The sequence below is a fragment of the Lampris incognitus genome, chromosome 6, assembly GCF_029633865.1.
Source record: "Lampris incognitus isolate fLamInc1 chromosome 6, fLamInc1.hap2, whole genome shotgun sequence".
In the NCBI taxonomy this organism is placed as follows: domain Eukaryota; kingdom Metazoa; phylum Chordata; class Actinopteri; order Lampriformes; family Lampridae; genus Lampris; species Lampris incognitus.
Window position 1 is genome coordinate 67,696,357 of NC_079216.1, and position 23,216 is coordinate 67,719,572.

Below are 23,216 nucleotides of genomic sequence, written 5' to 3' on the forward strand. Positions count from 1 at the left end.
TGAGCGGTCAGAAGTTGAGGGGATAGTCAGTGTACCGGCTGTCCGCTTGAAGTGTGCAGCTATTTGGCCAGTGAGGGCAGCAGCTTCCTCCACACCCATCACTCGTTATCGTTATTCTAAATATGAATATTACGCTTCATCCCTGGAAGAGTGGGGTTATGACGAGGGGATGACGGCGATACGTGAGCGCGCTTGGCAGCGTGAAGGGGGGGAATACACCTGTGTGTGTGATGAGGTCATCCTTCACCGGCGCACGCGCCTTGCAAGTTTGGGGGAAAAGCGTCGTTCTTCGGAACTAGAACGCCGATACAGAACCGCTGCTTTACCGGTCTGCGATAACCTTGATACGATGCGGCTCGACGGACATGCTCAAGTTGTGACCTTCCATTCACATTTCCTTTTTATGACACGGGATCTACTCGGCGGCGACGGCCTCGACGCGGAGACCCGTCAGTTATCGTCCTGAGGGGTGACGATATTGAGGTAAGTCCCAGTCCGCCACCCGGCGCCTCTTGCGCCACCCTCGGCTAGCGAGCCCGGCGGTGTTGTTAGCCGTAACCAGCGAGCCAACGATGCTAACCTAGCTAGGCCTGCGCTTACCTTCTTCTTTCTTTTTTCTTCTTCTCGCAAACTAACGTTAACTTGCGAACGTTTAGTTAATTGATGGGCTAAGGTTTCGTTAGTTTATCGCCAGCCTACGCCACCCGTAGCGCCTCACAACCTCGTCAGTCCGGCAGATACGAACGGAAGAAATGGGGGACGGCCAGGAGGCGGGTCTGGCTTTCTAGGCCATCTTGACGAAGACCCGCCTAGCGTTAGCCAGAGCAGCTAGCCTTCGTTAGCGGCTGCGCTCCTCCGGTCGAAGCGCGGCAGCGCTCGCTCCAACCGTTATACCGAGCGGACTGGCCGCGGTGGACTGGGCGCCATGGTTTGAGATCGCACAGGCGTGAAAAATGGATTTCGAACGGTAAAGTTGACAACGACGGTATTGATGTAACCGAGGCGGTGTAATGTTGTCGATTAAAGAACAAAACGAAAAAATAAACAAAACGCTAATGACGAATGGAACAAGACAACCGTGACACGTTATCCAGCGGTAGCTTGCGTCAACGGCAGAGGGTGGTTCGCGGATTAGCCAATATTGGCTAGCTTGCTAGCTAGTTTACTAGCCAGTTCAGATCACCAGTAAGCTAACAAAGAACTGTCGCTGCTCGCTGCTTTGTATCACTGGATGTTGCCGTTTCGAATGGCTGTACTGTCTTCTATGGAGATTTAAAAGATGCGTTTGGTAGGTAAATATTCTCAGTGAACAATGGATTTGTCTACTGAATTTGTCAATTCATTCGGCTTTCTTTGTTACGCCGCGGCTTAATCGTAGCTGTTGAACTTTGAAGTTGTGGTTGCGAATGCTGTTAATGGCTACTTCAGTCATACGGGCAAGGTATTGATGACGTATCGGCAACTACATGGTACTTGAAGGTCTGCATGTTTCCGACACCATCAACCAAGTTGAATCAGCTCATCAGGATAGAGCGTTTATTGACAGATACGTTTCATTTCACGTGTCAATAAACGTTGTATCCAGATAAACTGATTCGACCTTAATTTGATTTTCTTACCTGGATTATTGAGCATGCATCAAGACATTCCGACACCATGTTTTGTTTTGTTTTGTTTTGTTTTTTTGCAACGTAAACCTCACAGTCGCACTTAGCCTCGTACTGCTGCACAGCTGCACGACCAGTCTGACAGTTCCACGCGTTTCCCACCATTGCCTTTGCAATTAGAATACGAAGTAGCCGTTGCTAGCCTTGACATGGCACAAATCGTAACAAGCGGCAGTAGTTTTAATTTCTGGACAACATTGGGATGGAGACCCAGAGAGTCGTGAGATAGAGGTTTCTGCATGAGCCCAGTCCGGTCTTTAAGTTTTTGCACGTTATGATTCATAAATTAATACATTAGTTATTTGGCAAATGAATTGGCTCTGCTGATATAATTTAACAAATATGTAAAATCCCTAAACTGCGATGTGATATTGCTGATACTGAGATCATCATGACCCGGAAGGGATGTTTTCATATCCTTCAAGTGCTAGGCGGTTCTGGCTTGTAAATTAGTGCAGGATAAATGAAACAGAAAGGCGGGGAAGATCACTGAACTAATCATTTTAATAAATTGGCTTACCTTCAACAAGTTTTCCGTGCAAAGAAAATGTATCAACATTCCTGTTTACTGTAAGTTCTATTTGCCAGAACTGACCTTTTTACTTATGAATCATGATGATATTTGACATAATGTTGGTTTCACTTGGAAACATGCTAGACACTGCTATACCCAGTAAACTTTGATTTGGCTATTTGTTTTGTTGTGTGTATAGCCTAAACATCTCTGTAACCTCCCCTATAACTTTGCTGTTTAAATAATGTGAACCTTTTTGTTTCTGTTACTTTCTGTATTTATCGCCCGTGTTTACTTTTGCAGTGATACGGGACTGGAACCTGTATTGAGTGTGTGGCCAGCCTGCTTTTTCATACACCGTGAAGTTTGGTGCCTGGAGTAGACTGTGCTTTTTTGTCTCCCCCCAGTGATTCCTTATGCTTGATAGAAGCTGTGCCCTGTGTTCTGCAGGATGGATGGTGTGGATTTAAAGAGACTTGTGTGTCAGCATCAACCCTCTCTGTCCTGCAGCAGTGTTTTTTTCTTTTCCATTTACAAAAGAACACCCCCCATCCAAAACCTAGACTGCCTACATTCTATACGTAGTGACTTTCTTTGAGCGAAAAGGGGAAAAAAAGACAAGGAAGCAGAAAGAGCTACAACACTTTCCTTCTTTTTTTTTTAAAGTACAGATCAATACTTTTTAGCTGCGCCTGAATAGAGGATGTAGAAGTAGCCTCATTTTAACTTTTCGCTTGAATTGTATCTGCTCACTCTTTATATGGGTGGTGGGATGTCGGAAAAGCCCAACGACAAGATGGTGAAGTTCCTGGCTCCCCCTCAGAAGAGTGGAAACGGCACTGGGTCTGGTTCAGACACCTTGGTTGGTGAGCGGCTGCCTTCAGAGGTGAGACGACGGCACCACACCATGGAGCGGGACCGGTGTAACCCTGAACACCGTTTCTTACGCCGCAGTGTCATCAGTGACTCTAATGCTACAGCGTTGGACCTCCCATTACCCAGCAAGAATCCTGTCCCTGCACCCCAACCTGTTCACTTGCATGAAGTTGTCCCCCAGAAACCCCAATGTGCCGCTGCTAAAATTCCACAAGTCAAATCAGGTGTGAGTGTGACCAAGGTGTCTACAAACAATGAAGGAGGAGGAAAAGATGGAGAAGTGGCAAAAGTGTTCATGGTGCCTGTGGAACAAAAGGCTGCCATTGTACGAGACCTCTGTGACGGAGAAATGGTACTGGCGGCTTGCTCGGCACCCAGCCTCGCTACAGAATCACCAGGTCAAATTGAACCCGAGAGCAGCACTGAGGTGAAGGTGCATCATGACAGTGAGGAAGGAGATGGGGAGGAGGATAAGGACTCTGCCAAGGCACGAGCCGAGGCTGAGCAACGAGAGGCAGAGAAAAAAGTGCAAGAAGACATTGAAGAGGCAGAGACCAAAGCAGTGGGAACATCACCGGATGGCCGGTTCCTGAAGTTTGACATTGAAATTGGACGTGGTTCCTTCAAGACTGTCTACAAGGGCCTGGACACTGAGACGACTGTGGAGGTGGCCTGGTGTGAGCTACAGGTAGGAAATTGGAATGAGTGTTTTTAGATTTTGTTTCCCTTACCCATTCTTTTTCAATCTGTTCCTTTTTAACTTAGGTATAAATATGCATTGATTTCGAGAAGTGGGAAGCTCTTTTACGTCTAACTTTCTTTTTGTCATCATTGGTTATTTTGTCACCATTGGTTATATTTTGTCTTGAAATATTTTCTAATTATATGCTGCTGTCTAGGCTATTTACCTTTTGATTATACTAGACTTTGTGCCTATGGATTACAGCCAAAGTGATTTCCTCCCTTATTGTTACCTGAGCTACTGCCTCTTGTCATTTCCGCTTTGAGAGACATGGTCAGAATTTCCCTTTCCATTGTCTCATTTTGCTCTTTTCAAAGAGGTCCCATTTCCACATTTTTCATTTTTGTCTTATATTATGGTTTTACCATTTGGGTTTTTTCAACGTCGTCCTGTTTCCTTGGGAAAGCAGTATGGCCCTTTCATCTTTCAGGCCTTGGCTCATTACCAGGAGTTATAAGGGGTTATAAAACACCAGTTTGAATGGTTTAATGACGATCTAACACTTGTGACAATCAGGAAATCACCTTAGACCAGTTTCATAAACATAGTAGAGTCATTGAGTCTTTCTAGCATTGTTGTTGGGGGAGGGGGGGTAAAACTGTTCTTATGAATTTGAATTTCCCATACTCTAAATGTGTTGATTCAGCTCTTAAAAAGACAAATTAAACTAGGCTCATTGCTTAGTTGCATGTAAATTTTACCATTGCAAAGTGGTTGGTAGGACAGTGTCTGGTTAACTTGCTAGATATTTGTTTGCAATTATTGTTTTCTGATTTCAGCTGAGATTTCTAAAGAAATCTGTGGACAAGGTTTAATGGAGTTTATGACAATCTTAATATTTCTGAATTCATTATTGAACTGATCACCATAAATAAAGTTTGATTGACTGAATATAAGTCAGTTGTTCAGGCCTCTTACACGGGTCAGAAAATATTTATTATTTGCCCAACATATTGCTTTGGATCTGTTTTGACTAGTATCTGGTGATTCTGTAAGGTTGTGGGAGTTGCATCTCCTTTTGCTGTCTGTCCCGTAAAAATTATAGCATTGCTCAACAGCAAGGCTCGATCTCATCCACCACATGCATGTTTGCGTTTATAGTCACGCTTTCAGCCTGTGGTGAGTGATGGAGGAAGCACACAGCAGTGACTACAGTTACACATGCGCACACTTTCTCACAGCAATGTGGAGATAAGACAAGTGCCCCTCCCCCTCACATTGAGAGACTCTAGCACATGCTCAGTGCTTGCTAGCTCTGGATGCTTGTGTGAATGCAAAATGGGTCAGATTCCTAATGGAGGAATTTCTAATCTCCTGTGTGAAGTGAAGTGCAGCAGACTGGCCTGCCAAAGCTTGTTCCTCTCAACTTTATCTATCCACTCATCCACTTTCCCCTTCTCTCCTCCACATTTTTCTGTGTTCTCTTCCTCTTTATTTTTTCTGTCATTTCCTCCCTTTTTTGCTTTTGTCCTCTTCAAGATTGCAACCGTTCTAGTTTCTGTCCTACCTCCATTTGCTCTTCATTACAGCTGCTTTTTTTCAACTTCTCAGCATGAGCGAATGTGCATGTTAATTGTACCATGTAGCCAGTTATTGTCATCTACACTGCTCACATCTCTCACAATCTCTTCTCTTACTATTTTGACCCCTCTTTATAATTAAAAAAAAATATATAGAATTATTAGATGATGACATTATGACATTGATAACAGACCAGTAATATGTGTATTAGGATAAATGTGTAAACTAACTTTTTTTTTGGTGGCCGTTGGCTCCACACCAGTTAAAGCATTTTCACAACTATGTCAGTAGTAGACTAGACTTTTCAGCTACATGTAGATATATTGTTGAGTGAGAGGAAACATTTCCCTTTGTCTTATTGAGAGACAACACTTTTCCCTTGGTATATTGATGAGTATTTTGTAGGGCTGCGCGATATATTGTTTAAGCGCCGTCATCACGATGTGTGCATGCGCAACAGTTACATCGCCAGACGTGCGATGTGAAGTAAGGCAAATTAACTCACCTCATCGTACAACTTTTTGCTGCTTGATACAAAAGGAAAACTTACATGGTTCTCATTTTCCATGACTAATCTACCAGAGAAGTCTGTCAGATATTACATAAATTACTCTGATTTTGCTCGGTTCGGACAAATGACACATCTTTGTGTTTGTCTGCTTCTTGGCTAATGATGCGCAGATCGCAGTTATAGCCCCGGTTAATCCAAGGATTCGGGTGGGCCTAGTCATAAAAATTTAAATTGAGTAATAATGGATGTGTTGCAGTGGGTTAAATAATACATCATTAATGAGGAAAATGTTAATTGCATTCTCTAAAATGTGGATATATTTTAAGCTTTGTTTTCATCAGGCACGAATTAGCAGTCTAGACTCATTGCACCAATTGCGGCATCCTTTTGTCTTAAGCAGCAATGGAGGCAAAAAAGATGGGAGAGAAAATTAAAAAAGGAGACTTAAAAACAAAAAGGAAGGGCAGAAAAGTTCTGTGTGGGAGTGATAGTGAAATACTTAACCGTAGCAAGTCAAGTGCAGGGTATGGCATATGCAACAGCTGCGAAGCGCTGTATGTATATGATAGCCACAAAACTGGTTCCTCAAACATGGTGTAATATTTTACCATATCATCGCACTTACATATATCCCACTGAGAAATAATGGTAATATATGATCGGTTGTGGGTCTCTAAATCAGAGAAAATAATTTGTTTGGGTGCGTGGCGGGTGGGCAATTTATGTGTACATGCGGATTTGGATGACGTTAGCACTGGGTCCGCGCATCACTATTCTCGGCCTTCACTCCGAGTCATCTGTCTGACTCCATCTCATTCTCTTTCCATACAAATGGGAAAAAAAGGCACTGCTCACTTGTTTTTTTGGGATCCCCGCCCCCGTTTCTCCCCAATTGTATCCGGCCAATTACCCCACTCTTCCGAGCTGTCCCGGTCGCTGCTCCACCCCCTTTGCAGATCCGGGGAGGGCTGCAGACTACCACATGCCTCCTACGATACGTGTGGAGTCGCCAGCCCCTTTTCACCTGACAGTGAGTAGTTTCGCCAGGGGGATGTAGCGTGTGGGAGGATCACGCCCAGATTCCCCCCAGTTCCCCCTCCCCCCTGAACAAGCGCCCCGACTGACCAAGAGGAGGCAGCGATCAGGACACATACCTACATCCAGCTTCCCACCTGCATTGTGTCTGTAGGGATGCCCAACCAAGCCAGAGGTAACACGGGGATTCGAACTGGCAATCCCCGTGTTGGTAGGCAACAGAATAGACTGCTACGCTACCCGGACACCCCACCACTGCTTACTTTTCACAATTTCCCAACAACTCCCCTACAAAATTATCCCAATCATTCTAGAATGATTAATTCTTTTCCCCCAATAGAGCTATTCAACTCATCTGGTGAAAATTCCTTTATATTTTCACAACACAATATATATCGCAGAGAAAAAGATCGCAGTGTGAGGTTTTTCCAATATCGTGCAGTCCTAGTATTTCATAGGACAGAAACAAGATTATTCTTGTGGTTTCATTTGACCTTGTGAGGAACAGTAAGAAGAGACGATGGAGCCTCAAAGCTACAATATATACCCCCCTTTTTAACCTGTGAAAATTAGTGCTCCTGATTTGGGAATATTCAAATGTCTCTGTTTGTTTTAATCATTCAAACGTTGAACAGCAGTTAATGAGAAAAAAAAACATCTGGATGAAACCCATTTAGCATCATGACTTTTGAACTGTGCTACTCACAACTGCCTCTTTACCCCTCTTCCTATAGCTACTTGGTTTCTCTTGTGCTCGCATTCCTTAAAATGTGTAACTTGATTCTTTCATTCCCTTCTTTCCCTTCCTTGTTGGGTAATACACGCTAGCAGGCAGGAATGTGCCTCGATCCGTCTTTTCACCTGTCAACTCAAGTGTTTCATTGCTTGTGTTCAAATACTTTTTAAAAAGCTGAAATTCCCTCTCACATGTTTGTTAGTATGATCATGGGACAGCTTTATCCCCAGAGTAATTTTGTTCTGAAGCACTAACTGTGTTCTGGTCTGAGAAGTCGGCCTCTTCCCCACTACATGATAGTTTCATAGCTAGTAGAACCTGCAGATTATTACTGCTGTCTTCTAGAGCTAATGGCATTAAAGAAAAAAATATGGTCATTGTTTTGGCCTATAATTGCATTAAATTTATTATTGCTTGCTCGTCAGTCTTACTTCTGTGGTTGAAGACTGGAGCAATGGAGTCATCCTTATTGCCGTTTTCACAAACATTTCCCTTATGAATTCTTGAACGTAAACTATCAGAACCTTCATGATTAGCATTCACTCAGATGACTGACCAGATAATTGATGTTTGCACTGCTTAATTGTAGAAAGCTCTTAACACGTCTAAGCTCCTCACAATGTGAGAGAAATGCTTGATAGTCTGAATTATGAATTTAACACGTGAATGCTGTTCCTGAACCTAAATTATTTGTCATCAGGGCTCAACATTAATGTTTGTCTGGGACAAGCAAAGTTTGTCATTGGAAAATACCTTTTTGTAGTTGTCCGATCGGACAAGTGTAAAAAAATAAAAATCAGCAAATCAACTGAAGTTGTCTTTGAGATGGGAACACATTTGGTTTATGTAATAAAAACAAAATCACCAAATTTGCAAATACATGAGTTTTACCCAACACATATAAAAATAGGAGTAAACTTGTCCAGCAATGAGTCGCCTATCAACTTGTTGAAACTTTCAGTTTTGTTGAATGTTTATCAATCTTTACAAAAAATAAATAAATAATGAATTTGAGACGTAACATTTAGTCACAGTTTTATAAGACATCCGCTGCTGTCTGGTTAAAATACTGGACCGTGCATGACGTCTGTGCTGTCAGCAGTGCTGTAACTCCTATGTAGGAGTTTATGACAGTCACATTTGGTGGAGAAAGTTAACAACCAGAGAGCTACACATTACTCTTCTGAAATTGTGTAATTCTATGGCGCTGTAAAATGAGCTGTTGTGGTATATATTTTCTTTTTCACTGAAAATGAAAATGTTAATTTTCACACTTCACTGACTGGGAATTAGTTGATGGGCCGTCCACTAATTGCATTGGTAGTAGAGACACTGAAAAATAACTGACACAACAGTGGCTGAGAGAGTTTGTAAAAGCTGGTTTGACGTCTTCCTGTGGCTCCCAATATGAAGAAAAAGAAGGACTCGCATTTTGTTCCCTCTGTTGCGAGTTTTCCAGCAAGGCAGACCATGTTGTTTGCTATTTTAATTTGTATGCTGTTGTATACAGTAATCGGTGAATTTAAGAGAAATTGTAAATAGTTTTGTAATAGGACGATAGGAAAATATTTTCCTTTTTGAACAAGTAAGTTTAGTGATCAGACGACTTTGGACAACTTGTCCAAAGGACAAAAGGCCCAAACGTTAATATCAAGCCTTAATAACACTAAAAGAGTTACCAAGACATGATCGATGTTCTAAAGAAATGTGGAGACACTAAAGTACCCAAGGTCTTTAGAAGTGGTATTTCTTGATCATGTGATAATCAGTGATGCGCGAGTCAGCTTTCCTGTCCTCTGTTTGTCTATGTGGAACTGACTGTTAACCGGAAGCAGCAGTGCTTCTGCGTGTACGCTAATGGTTCTAGTTTGATAGATTTCCCCTCTAATTTTAATGCAGTGAAGTTTAGTGGGATGGCCTCGGTAAGCTCAATCTGAATGCCATTTATCCACAAAAGTCTGGTATTGAGCATTTTGGTAAGAATTTCTAAGCCTCCACCCTTTTCAACTCGCCCACGCCACGAACCCCACCACATTTGTTTCGGATCTCACATTGCAGGCATGTTTGAACAATAAGTAGGTCACTGCGCAAAGGAAGCAAAGGGAAAAAAAAGAGGGGAGTGAATTTAGGAACCTCCCCTTTCTTGCTCCCTCGCCCATCATCAGTAAACTGTCATCCCCCACTCTCGGCTCTGTCTTTCCACCTCCCTTCTTCCCAGCTTTGGCTGAGGCCCAGATCTGAACGGCGAGGAAAACCCCCATGCATCCTGTAGAAGCCGTGGAAGTAGACTATCCAGCTGGCTGCTGGCATCCACTGGGAGTGGCAAACTATGTCCCATTTGTCTCAACACACTTGTTCTTCCCCGATTTCTCTTTGTGTTGAGCAACCTTAGTGGAATATTGTGACATTTTAAAATTTGGTTGGCTTTCTGCCCTCATTTCACACTTGTCATTGTAGGAATAATAGTCTGTATGCTTATCTATTTTCATTGGTGGTGTATTGATTTCCAACTCTAGATGCTTAGTGCGATGCTTTTTTTCATCATTGCTTTTAATGCCCTCTTTTTCAAATGAACAGCTGGATGTTTGTAGGTTTGTTGCCATCCTTTTTAAAACACTCATTTTTAAATTTTCAAAGTTGTTTGTATTTAAGTAAGCAAGCTAGGGCTGCCACTAACAACTATTTTGATAAAAGATTAATCTGTTGCTTATTTCTTCGATTAAATCGATGAATCGGATAAAAACACAAAAACTTTAAGGAATTATTAACAGGCTTTGCTACATCAAATGGCTTTAACATCAGTGGGGTCCGCGGCGGTGTAGCGGTCTAAGCATCGGCTTTGTGTCGATGCAGTTGCCCACTGGGGACTGGGGTTCACACCCCGATCTCGTCAGATCCGACTATGGCCGGACTTGATGAAGCAGCAGTAATTGGCAGCGCTGTCTTCGGGAGGGGGGCGGAGTCGGCTTGTGTTCGTCACATGAATACGTCTCTGGGTGTGGGGGAAAAAGCAGTTGTTCAGTCTGGATTCGCCTTGTCACGAAAGTGGCGAGGCGTCTCCTCCGAGACTGCCGGCCGGAGAGATGCAGTTGGCGAACACATGCAGTACGAGGGTGGGTGTTTGAGCTAAAATAGGGATCGATTGGCCACTAAATTGGGAGAAAAGGGGGGGAATAGCTTTTGCATCAGTCAATGCATTTACCTGCACAGTTAAGTCGAGCTACAGTTCTAGCTCAATTAGGCCATGTAATTGGACTACTGTCATCCCAGTATACAAGAATCGGGGGAGAATCGATTTATTGATGGAAGTATGTCCGACCTCAGTACGGTAGGTGGCAATATGCCCCCTTTTAGCTGGTTGCTGGTGGACCTTCTTCTGGTCGACCTATTGCATCACATACCAAACAAGTGATAAGTTAGCAAGCGGCAAGCGGGTTCCATGTGGAGCGGTGAAAGCATGGACAACTTCATAGTGCTGTACATTTCATACATACTCTACGCTTTACTTTTGGTACAAATGAGATGCAGGCTATCCCTGGTGCTTCTGGTGATGTCCGAAGGCAGAAGACAACGCCGTATGCTCCTGGAGTGTTCCAACCATGCTTCTTCTGCTATGCTCCACTTTGTGCCCTTTTTACTACCACAGGCTTCTCGTACATGTTGGATGTGGGTCAGGAGCAAAGACTGGTGGGAGAGGGTAGTTTTGAAAGAATTTTCCGATGGTGAGTGGAGGGAGAATTTTCGGTTGACGCACAGGTCATTTGATTAAATTATGCGGATAAGTGGAACGAGTTTTGAGCCCCCAGGATGTGACTGTGCGAGCACCAATACCATTGCAGATGAGGGTAGCTATTGTTCTGTACAAACTTGCCAGTTGTGCAGAATACAGAGTTGTTGCCAATCCGTTTGGTGTTCACAAGTCCACTGCAGTAACTCTTTCTCACACACTCACACACAAAACCCACACACTAGCTCTGTCATTGGAAATTTGACTTAATAGACCATTCAAGCTGGATCGCAAGCAAACACCGGCTATTATGTAGCTAAACGAGAAGAACTATCTGCTGTGAGATGAACGACTCCTCGCTTCAAAACACATGCATACCATGGGTCTAAACTCATTTAATTAATTAATATTTTGTAGTAACTTACCATGCTGTTGAGTCCCCTTCATCCATGGCTCCAACATGTTTTCGTTTCAGGTGTTCTTTCATTACGGTGGCGCTCCTGTGCCATGCGAGATCGGTTGAACATAGTTTGCAGCTAACATAATTGAATTTAACGTGGAGGGCTCCCGTAGACGATTTTGACTGAACAGTTTTCTCCGCCTCTGCCATGTTTTCAAATGTTTTTGTTTTTCCTGAAGTGACTGCCAGCTCCGCCGCCCAAGGAATCGATGAAGAAATTCACTGCCAACTGTTTTTATAATGGAATTTTATCAATTTCATCGATTCGTTCTTGCCACCCTAAAGCAAGCTATATTTGGCTTTAATATATATATATATATATATATATATATATATATATACACACACACATTTTTTTGGTCATCAGTCTCATCTCTGTTCTGTCACAAGCTAACTTAGCCACCTTGTTATGCTAACATTAGCTTTCTATTTTGTACCCACTTATTTATTTGTTTGTTTATTTTATTTTTCCCCCTTTTCTCCCCAATTGTATCTGGCCAATTACCCCACTCTTCCGCGCCATCCTGGTTGCTGCTCCACCCCCTCTGCCGATCTGGGGAGGGCTGCAGACTACCATATGTCTCCTCCGATACACGTGGAGTTGCCAGCCGCTTCTTTTCACCTGACAGTGAGGAGTTCACCAGGGGGACGTAGTGCGTGGGAGGATCATGCTATTCCCCACAGTTACCCCTCCCCCTGAACAGGCGCCCCAACCGACCAGAGGAGGCACTAGTGCAGTGACCAGGACACATACCCACATCTGGCGTCCTACCCACAGACACCGCCAATTGTGTCTGTAGGGACGCCCGACCAAGCCGGAGGTAACACGGGTTGTGCCCGTTTAACAGGGCTGTCATGAATATTTTTTTTTCAAACTTTCTATATTATGCCATTTCCACACAGACTGGTTTGGATCAGATGGTGCTGTGGTCACACCACAGACAATTGAAATTTCAGAGCGCGTGGGGAGCAACATCACAGTTGAAACACTAGCACCGATTTTCAAAGCCCCCCTGTGACAAAAATAAATGTATTTTGCTCAAAATATTGCTTGATTGTAGTGTAGCAATAAAACTAGGCTTCTGAATAACATGCTAAAAATACAGGCCGTGGTTTTATTGGTTTTAGACACATGGTGGTAGATACAGGTTATCTGGGTTACAAGATTCACTGAAAAAAATGTACATGCATAAATGTTGAACCAAGCTTTGTAGGTTAGAACAGCAAAACTCAGGTATGCATGCTGTACCTGTTTTGGAGGGAGCAGTTACGGGAGGGAAGGAAGCATAGCGTGAGGGGGGACTGAATTGTTTGAGGGTTGTCATCTCAAAATTGCTCACTTCTCCAAAGTTGCTTGCCCCAGCTTCAAGTCTTTGCCTTTGGAAAAACTACATTGACCAGAAACTCCAGGTTCGAGTGCCTGTGTGTTACAGTGCATTGTCTGAATAAGTAGAAACCCTTAACACTACAACCCCAGAGATTGCTGTTTTTCTGTAATTTATTGACTTCATTGGTACCACATGGTAATTGCAGTGGTGCCAGAGCAGTCTTGATTGTCACCAGGGCTGTTTCCATTACTTTCACCAACATAGACAACATAAAAAGATAAAACATGGTTCAACCGGCATTTTAGCTATCATTTTACTAGCTTGGGCTGCCATATTTGCCTTTTGCGTATTTTTTTTCCCCCAGGGCAATCACTCTCTCGAGTAGCCACTGAAATGAGCAAATACTAAAACTTGTATGGTTTGGATGTTGTTTTTTTTTTGTGGATTTGCTGTTGCATTAAATGTGCTCAGTGTTTCCCCTCTATATATTCGGTCACTACAGTAAAAACAATTATAATTAGGTATGGAACATCAACTCAATAAAATTCGATTATAAAAATAGTTGGCAGCAATTTTCATTATCGATTCGTTGGGTCTATGTTTTTGCATGCTGTGTCGCAGAGCTGGGTCACTTTAAGATTTGAAACATGGCGGAGGTGGAGGAAACTGTTTGACCAAAACAGCTATATAGTATGGGAGCACCTCACAGTTGGAGTAAAAAGTATATTATCTGCAAACAATGTAAAACCGATCTTGCATGGCACGGGAGCACCGCGGTAATGAGAAAACACATTGGAGCCATGGATGAAGGGGACTTAACAGATGGGTAAGTTACTACAAAATCTTAATTAACTGAGTTTAGACTCATGGTATCCTCTATGAAGAGGATGAAGAGTGGAAAGGCAGTTGGTCCTGATGACATACCTGTGGAGGCATGGAGATGTTTAGGAGAGATGGCAGTGTGGTTTCTAACTAGATTGTTTAACATAATCTTGGAAAGTGAGAGGATGCCTGAGGAGTGGAGAAGAAGCATACTGGTACCGATTTTCAAGAACAAGTGTGATGTGCAGAACTGTAGCAACTACAGAGGTATAAAGTTGATCAGCCACAGCATGAAGATATGGGAAAGAGTAATAGAAGCTAGGTTAAGAGGAGGAGAGGTGATGATCAGCGAGCAGCAGTATGGTTTCATGCCACGAAAGAGCACCACAGATGCGATGTTTGCTCTGAGAATGTTGATGGAGAAGTATAGAGAAGGCCAGAAAGAGTTGCATTGTGTCTTTGTAGATTTAGAGAAAGCATACGACAGGGTGCCGAGAGAGGAGGTGTGGTATTGTATGAGGAAGTCAGGAGTTGCAGAGAAGTATGTAGGAGTGGTGCAGGATATGTATGAGGGAAGTGGGACAATGGTGAGGTGCGTGGTTGGAATGACAGATGGGTTCAAGGTGGAAGTGGGATTACATCAAGGATCGGCACTGAGCCCTTTCTTGTTTGCAATGGTGATGGACAGGTTGACGGACAAGATCAGGCAGGAGTCTCCATGGACGATGATGTTCGCGGATGACATTGTGATCTGTAGCAAGAATAGGGTGCAGGTTGAGGAGAGCCTGGAGAGGTGGAGGTATGTACTGGAGAGAAGAGGAATGAAAGTCAGTAGGAGTAAGATGGAATACCTATGCGTGAAGGAGAGGGAGGACAGTGGAATGGTCAGGATGAAAGGAGTGGAGGTGACGAAGGCATGTGAGTTTAAATACTTGGGGTCAACTGTCCAAAGTAACGAGGAGTGCAGTAGAGAGTGCAGGCAGGGTGGAGTGGGTGGAGAAGAGTGTCAGGAATGATTTGCGACAGAAGGGTACCAGCAAGAGTTAAAGGGAAGGTTTACAAGATGGTTGTGAGACCAGCTATGTTGTATGGTTTGGAGACAGTGGCACTGATGAAAAGACAGGAGGTGGAGCTGGAGGTGGCAGAGGTGAAGATAAGATTTTCATTGGGAGTGATGAAGAAGGACAGGATTAGGAACGATTATATTAGAGGGACAGCTCAGGTTGGATGGTTTGGAGACAAAGCAAGAGAGGCAAGATTGAGATGTTTTGGACATGTGTGGAGGAGAGATGCTGGGTATATTGGGAGAAGGATGCTGAATATGGAGCTGCCAGAGAAGAGGAAAAGAGGAAGGCCAAAGAGGAGGTTTATGGATGTGGTGAGGGAGGACATGCAGGTGGCTGGTGTGACAGAGGAAGATGCAGAGGACAGGGAGAGATGCAAACAGATGATCCGCTGTGGCGCCCCCTAACGGGAGCAGCCAAAAGTAGTAGTAGTAGTAGTAGTAGACCCATGGTATGCGTTGCATTTTTTGAAGTGAGGAATCATTTGACTCACAAAAGGTAGTTGTCATTTATCTAATAGCCAGTGTTTGCTCCCGATCCAGCCTGAATGGTCTAGTAAGTGAAATTTCCAATAAGAGAGCAAGCCTTAGACAAGAGTGTGTGGACATGCTAACATTTATGCATTGCAATGTAAAGTTTCTGTACTACAGGATGACAGGCATGTGCACAAGTCCATGAATACTGGGATGGTATCCAGCACTTTACCTGTGTCCCCGTCCATAGGGTTAGTGGTTGTGTCAGGAAGGACATCCGACGTAACGTTTTGCCAAATCTATATGTGGCTTGACAAGACCATACGGGTTCGGTCGAGGCCCGAGTTAACAACACGCGCCACTGGTGCTGTGCCCTCACAGGGTACCGATGGAAACTGTAAAATCTTCTGTGGCGACCCCTGAGAAACCAGTAACAAGCCGAAAGGAGAAGAATGCAGTTCCTGTTGTAAGTGAGAGAGGGCATGTGGGTATGTTACTGCAGTGTTGCTGTTGAAGCTATTTGATGTATCAAAACCTGTTAACACTTGGTTTATGGTTTAATTTTTTCTTTTTAATTCATAATTTATTGTTATTATTTGTTTAAGTTTTTTTTTTTTTTTTGCCATTTTCTGCATTTATTTGATAGCAATAGTAGAGAGAGACAGGAAAGGCAGGGGAGAGAGAGGGGATGACATACAGCAAAGGGCCTGGGCCAGATCTGGACCCAGGCCGCTGTGATAAGGACTCAACCTTATGTGGGACGCGCTCTACCAGGTGAGCCACCAAGGTGCCCCAAGTTGTTATTTTAAGAGCTTAGGTCCACTCAAGCAACGTAAAAAATACCTGTTTTGTGCAGTTTATTAAGAAAAAGACCATATATCTTTTGCACATGTTGTGTAGCATACATTTAAGTCTGTGTTAATATTGTCAATTTGGAATAACATTTTTTTTTTTATAAAATGGTGGAAATAAAATTTGTTTTTGTTTACAGCTCATGAAAATCAAAAATCCAGTAACTCAAACTATTAGAATATTACATAAGACCAATCAAAAAAAGGATTTATAATACAGAAATGTCGACCTTCTGAAAAGTATGTTCATGTATGCACTCAATTGTAATTGTTCATCTGTGGTTTTAGCACTGTGCAGTAAAAGAAATGGTGATGCATCTATAGCAGATATGCAACTGGGGTCGCTGGGGTTCCAACATCGATTTGGTTTAAACAATCATTTAAATAAAATTTAAAGTGTATCTTCTCACCCAGGTTAGAGCCCAGTTCCACCCACTGCATAATTTTGAAAAATGCTAAAACATGGGCAAGGGACTGAGGGGGGGGGGGGATGTGTGAGACAGGAGCATGGGCAGGAGTAACTGGAAGAAGGGCTCGGCAGCGTTTTGCCGGTTCTCCGTTGCACACCGCCGTACCCAGTCCCCTCACTGGCCCGCCTTCCAGAATGGCGTTGGACACTGTGATGTGGATGCGCCGCAGGCCCACGGCTATGGAGTCAGGTGGTGGAGGCAGGCTGGGTGACTGCTCCCCCAGCCAGGGAGCCAAGCCCAACCGACCCAGTTGTCCGGTGGTTTTTCTATAGCCGTCAAAAGCACAAGTTTGAACCATTGCGCCAAAATTGAAAATGTTGAAATAATATAATTATAACTAACTGCAGATTGAGAGAAATTGAAAAGGTTGGTAGAAAATGTAATAAAGGTGCAAGGTTAGCAGGTGACCTGTGAATTATGAATCTCGATCAGCATATATTTGAAAATGCGTGATTTCACAGACTTGCATTCAAGGGTGAGGGCAGGGGGAGGTAGATTGCCCACCTCAGATTAGAGGACGTTTAAAAAATCCCCTCCCCCTCCCAAATTTAATTTACGAGATAAGTCCCAACTGGTCGACTCTACGTCAGCATTGGCCTTGCAGGTTCAGGTTCAGGGCAGATTTAAAACAGTAGACGGCATGTTGAGCCATTTTCAACACATGAAATGCCGATTTTTATAAATTTGGTAAGCAATGTCAATATTAACACCAGCATTAATGTATTTCATCACTGTATCAAATCAAATCAATTTTATTTGTATAGCCCAATATCACAAATTACAAATTTGCCTCAGTGGGCTTAACAGCAACACAACATCCTGTCCTTAGACCCTCTCATCGGATGAGGAACAACTCCCTAAAAAAACCCTTTAACAGGGAGAAAAAATAGGAAGAAACCTCAGGGAGAGCAACAGAGGAGGGATCTCTCTCCCAAGACGGACAGCGTGCAATGGATGTTGTGTTCACGCAATTTACATAATACAACATTGAAAGAGGATAACAGAATTATAATGGACATAAAATTTGTGAAGAACATGATGCACAGGATGCCAAGCAGTGTCCACATGCCAATGGAACAGTCCAGGACCCAAGGCACGCGACCAGCATCATCATGTAAAAAAATAAAAACTTATGTGAGGAGAGGAAGGGCAGGCAGCATCACCACGGAGACCTGGGAGGAGAACCGACTGCACGTGCACGCAAGAGACTCACATGACACCATTCAAACACAGAGAAAGAGAAAGGAGAAGACATCATTCAGAGAGAGAGAAAAGACATGTTAGAGAAGAGAACAGTTTACAATAGTCATTAGCCATAATCAGTTAAGTCATCAACTAGTCATAATCTATACTCTGTAATCTATACTCGATAATCTCGTCGGCAGAGCAGTGGTTGGTAAATTCATTGAGACAGAAAACCAACCCGCCATCCAGTACAGGATGTGAAGTATTCAACTTAAAGGCAACTAATTGTAAGCTAACGCAAAAAGATGAGTTTTAAGTTTGGATTTAAAGACTCAACAGACTCTGACTGTCTGATGGCAGCAGGCAGGTTATTCCACAACAATGGAGCCCGATAGGAAAAGGCCCTGCTGCCACCAGCTGACTTCTTTTTAACTGGGGGTACACACAGGAGCCCTGTATTTTGAGAACGAAGAGCTCGAGATGGCATGTAAGGTTTAAGGAGATCAGACAGTACAATTATATCGTTCAGTTTACGGCTCAAAAAATGCGATTTGTTCCATATTTTTGCACATGTCGTTTCATGTATACAGTTGGTCGTCAAAGTGCAGAGAATAATATAACGTAAAGTAAAATCAAACCAGTTATACAAGCGGAATAGAGAAGTTTGATTTCAGTGTTGAGCTACAGATGGACAAGCTCGGCGTGCTGTGTGAGACTGCACGTCAGCATCATACCGTCATCGTTGTCATTAGGCCTAACTCAGTGGTTGCCTTGTACATTTAAAAATAGCACCCTCAGTCACTTGCAGTTACTGATGGTTTCAATTTGTTTGAGATGGACAAAATGTTATATTTGTGATGTTTCAGTCTTGTGTAAATCCAGTCAATATTGCAATTCCAAATTATAATACAAATATTTTTGTTACACTTGTAATTCTAAGTGCTTTTGTTATTTTGCCTTGCAATAAAGCACTTCGAACCATGTGTATCAGCGTATTGGATTCCCAAAAAATCATTACATCATCGGGGGGAGAATGTAGGACTTGCAGCAGGGCGCAGGGAGCTTTGGGGGTCGTCCCTTATTTCTCCACATAGAAGGTGGCAACCCTAGGACCGACATAGACTCCTTCCATTTTAGTTAGTTAGGCGATCATCTTAATAACGTAAGCCAGTGTTGAGTCTCATAGAGCTAACTTGAATGCGATGGCAAACGTCAGGTTGATTTGTTGATGCATAATGTAGCCAACTGACTAGTAAAGAAACGGATAGACTACAATGTTGCTGCTGGGAGCTCCCGGCACTTTTTGTTTTAAGACATAATGAGAAGTTCTCTTTTAATTCAACATAAGCTTAAAGGCAATTCAACGAAATTCTGTGTTGGAGTTTGTGTTATTCCAAATTTTGGCAGCAAGATTTTAATTTTTACTGCAAATATATTTTGGTTCCGAATATCTGTTATTGGCCTCCTTGATTGCTGATAATCGGTATCGGTATCGGCCCTGAAAAACCGGTATCGGTCGACCCTTATTACTCTTTAAACCAGATAAGCCACTGGCGGGGATTACCTCTTTCTTTTTTTTTTGGTTTTACTGTTAAAAAGCCTGTTTGGCAACTCTGTTGTCATAATCTGAGTCTGATACATTTTTATTTCTTCTCAATGCAAAGATTATTTTGAATGAAAGTGACCGGTTTGAAATTTGAAATGCAGTAGCAAATTTTCCAAAGGCATGGCTTCATCTAAACTTAAACTTGACAGTTTCTTACCTGTTGCTAAGTGAACTGATTTCATTGCTGGCATGAGCTTCTTTCTACCATAACTTGATGCATAAGCAGTCTCCCATTAATTTCTTTGTTACCAGAAACTATTCTTATTCTTAACTTATGAACTGGTCAAATGTTGTGCGTTGCTCTTAGTGCTTGCATGGTGAGATGCAATCTTTGTTCAGCATCAGTGGTTGCCAAAACCAAAAGAAGCTGCAGTGCAGAGGGACCATATGTGCATTGTACACTACACACACATACACATGGGTTAACAAGTATGTGTGAGTTTTCCTACACATTAATCAAAGCAGATAGTGCCGACATTCTGTTGGCCAGGTGGTGTGAGATGACTCTATTTTTATCTCAGTTGACATCCTGTTTTAAGACAATATTCCAATGAACTGCTGACATCTGTGGTTATGTTTATTGGCAGCCTCAAACATCTGACCATCAACCAATGATGTGTCTGATAAGAATGGCTGGATTTCACCCTGGTTTAGAATGAATTACCTAAAAGGTTGTGACTTTGTGTCATTTACATTTAATCCATCCAAATAGGCTATATAGAAAATGGCATTTATCTTAAAAAGGCAGAATTGGACATTGGAAGTAGTGTTGTCAAACCAGCGTTTATGGGAGATTTTACAGGAAAACTGTTACTGATTCAGGGGGCTAGCCTAACATGCTCTTCTGGCTCTCAAACCTAGCAGCCGTGACCCAGATGCCAACTAGTGTTATCCAGGGGGCACCATTTGGCCCTCACTGTCATCTCAGAGCATGGACCTGACAGAGCCAGCCTTCAGCATAATCACAGGCCTTTCTCGCTCAGGTTATTTTTAGGTTCAATGAGTTATTTATGATCGCCTCTGCCTGGTAGCAGTATGTTCTCCTCCATGTTGACCATACTGAAGTTTACTGGTACTAGGGATTCACAGTGCACAATGGATGAAGATTTTATGGCCTATTAGGTTCTTTAGATCAAGTTGTCAGACTTGAGAGCTCCCATGAACACTAGCTTTTATCCAAAAACCATGTTCCGCCATGATGGCTTTTTTCACAATTGAAGAAAAGCCAGGAATTGCTGTTAGAAATGAAAGACTGCACTATTATGGCTTTTGCCCTTAATATTGGTCTTTGACTAAATTAACTTTCCACACAGCGCATGTGCTGACTCTGGAGATCAGATTAGAAATCCAAAAGCATTTGGGCTTTGTTCAGCAATGCAGTTTCGTTGTTCAGTCTCCAGAAAATATTCAACATATTTCAGACTCACTCATTCTCATGAGTTACTTGACACGCATAGTCTTATATTTCATCCTGTTTTTTGTTGTATACGCATAATTTCTTTTTCTCAATCTGTCACAGAGAGGATCCTAAAGGGCAATGTACCTTGATAGCCCCAGGATATGATCTCTATTGCAAAGGGACTCGTGGAAACAGAACTATTTATTGAGCTGACTCACTCACACTGTCACATAACTGCTCTGACTCATCTGCAGTCGTGGCTGCCTTCTCAATGACTGCCAGTCTGGATTTGCAGCTCTCAAACCTATATTGCCCCACCCTCAAAATGGAATTTAGACGATGTTGGCACAAGTTTGAAATGGCCTCATTTCCCTTATTTCTTTAACCATGAATTTAGGTTGGACTGGGTTTAATTAAAAATTCCCAGAATTTTGTTATTTATATAGCCCAATATCACAAATTACAAATTTGCCTTAGGGGGCTTTATGGCAACACAACATCCTGTCCTTAGACCCTCACATCGGATAAGGAACAACTCCCTAAAAAAACCCTTTAACAGGGAGAAAAAATGGGAAGAAACCTCAGGGAGAGCAACAGAGAGATCTCTCTCCCAAGATGGACAGATGCGCAGTGGATGATGTGTGTACAGAATAAAACAACATTGAAAGAGGATAGCAGAATAATTAGGGATTTATAAGATACATAAAAAAAGTGTTGAGGAGGATGCCAAGTAGCGTCCAGGTGGCAACCATCATCACCATGTGATGGTGGCAACCACCTAGTCTTCCATTTCCCTTTTTAAATTTGATTTTTTTTGGGCATTTTAGCATTTATTGGTATGATTGTTTAGAGTGACTGGAAACAGGGAGAGATTAGGGGTTAACTTACGACAACGGTCCGGAACTGGACTCGTACTAGGGACCACGAAATTCTGATGTAGTGCTCTACCAGCTGAGCCACTCAGGTGCCTGAAAGTCTTTGACTTCTCATGTAAAGAAAAGGAAATTAAAGGGGAAAAGCGAATTTTAGGGGGCCATGGCACTTGGTCTTTAGTGGATGACTTGAGTACTGCTGACAGGTATTATTTCTGGCTTTATGGTTCTCCTTGATGCAGTTGCTTACTCGGTGACATATGTATTAGACCTGTTTTCTCAGGATTTATGGCTGCAGCAGAGACTGCAAGGCCAAGCTGTATGATAGTAGGGTCAGGACATAGCGATAGATCCTGTCGAAGGCAAGTTAACTCTTTCAAGTGACAGTTGGAAGGAACTGATAGTTTATTTTGCTTTAAGTTGTCAGTTTCTGGCACTGGTGGGTTGGGATCAGTGCCCTTTATACTTTTTTAGGAGTTGGTACCAAAACCCGGTATTAAGCGGGCACCGGTGCTAAATTATTAAAACCGTAGTATTGACAAGCTCCGATGTTAATGATTCTGCTATTGGTATTGGTGAAATTAAATAAATGTACTGTGTATTTACGCTCCATAAATGTTATCTTGCACCTTTTATCCGACCAACTCTGTTTCTAACTTGCTGTCAGATTCAGACATGCATCTATGATGCATTTCACTATTCTCCAGTCCAGAAGAGAGATCTTTCTCAGAGCCTGTCAAGGGGCGGGGCCATCTTTTTGCTTCTCTCAGATACACGCACGCATGAACGCGTGCACACACACACACACACACACACACACACACACACACCACACAGAGCCTGCTCTTAGTGACAATGGCGGAGAGAGAACTAAAAGGTCAGAAGTCAGGTTATACGTCAGTAGAGTGGATGCTTACGATGCTCGTCACCACAAGTGCAACAAGTCTTTTGCATGTCAGGGCAGAAACACAAGCAATCTTTCGAAACATCTAGCGGAAGTGCATCAAATACAGGTGGAGAAATGTACGGTTTTCAACTGCCTAGCTCGTAGTTCATCTCTTGTTGCCCCATCCACTTCAGGTATGTTATGTATGCTAGCAGCTAACAGCCCACACGGAGTTAACGAAATTATACAAACATGGGTTGGTGATTCATTCAAAGTAATGCTCTGTCCAGACATGAGAAAATAAAGCAATGTTAATTCTGTTCTTAATTCACATTTTTTTCTCTTGAAAACAAAACGAACTGATAAGAGTACTGTTAAAGTACCGGATTGATAAGCAATATAGGTAAGAGTAGTACCAGTAGTACTGTTAAAATCTTAATGATGCCCAGGCCTATATGTATTGAAACAAAT

General features: G+C 42.7%; 1 protein-coding gene across 5 annotated transcripts in view; it reads left to right on the forward strand.

Annotated features, from left to right (window-relative positions):
• Nucleotides 1–347: 347 nt before the first annotated feature.
• The window catches only part of LOC130114167 (serine/threonine-protein kinase WNK1-like), a 50,079-nt gene continuing 27,210 nt past the window's right edge, over nucleotides 348–23,216 (forward strand). For 3 of the 5 annotated variants that reach the window (XM_056281954.1, XM_056281957.1, XM_056281958.1), the window contains exons 1-2: nucleotides 348–483; nucleotides 2,485–3,745. In XM_056281954.1, the coding sequence (XP_056137929.1) occupies nucleotides 2,942–3,745 (804 nt within the window). In that variant the 5' untranslated portion in view covers nucleotides 348–483; nucleotides 2,485–2,941. Of the gene's footprint in view, nucleotides 484–791; nucleotides 968–2,484; nucleotides 3,746–23,216 lie in introns of those variants that run through there. The other 2 variants (XM_056281956.1, XM_056281955.1) reach the window with 2 other exon arrangements.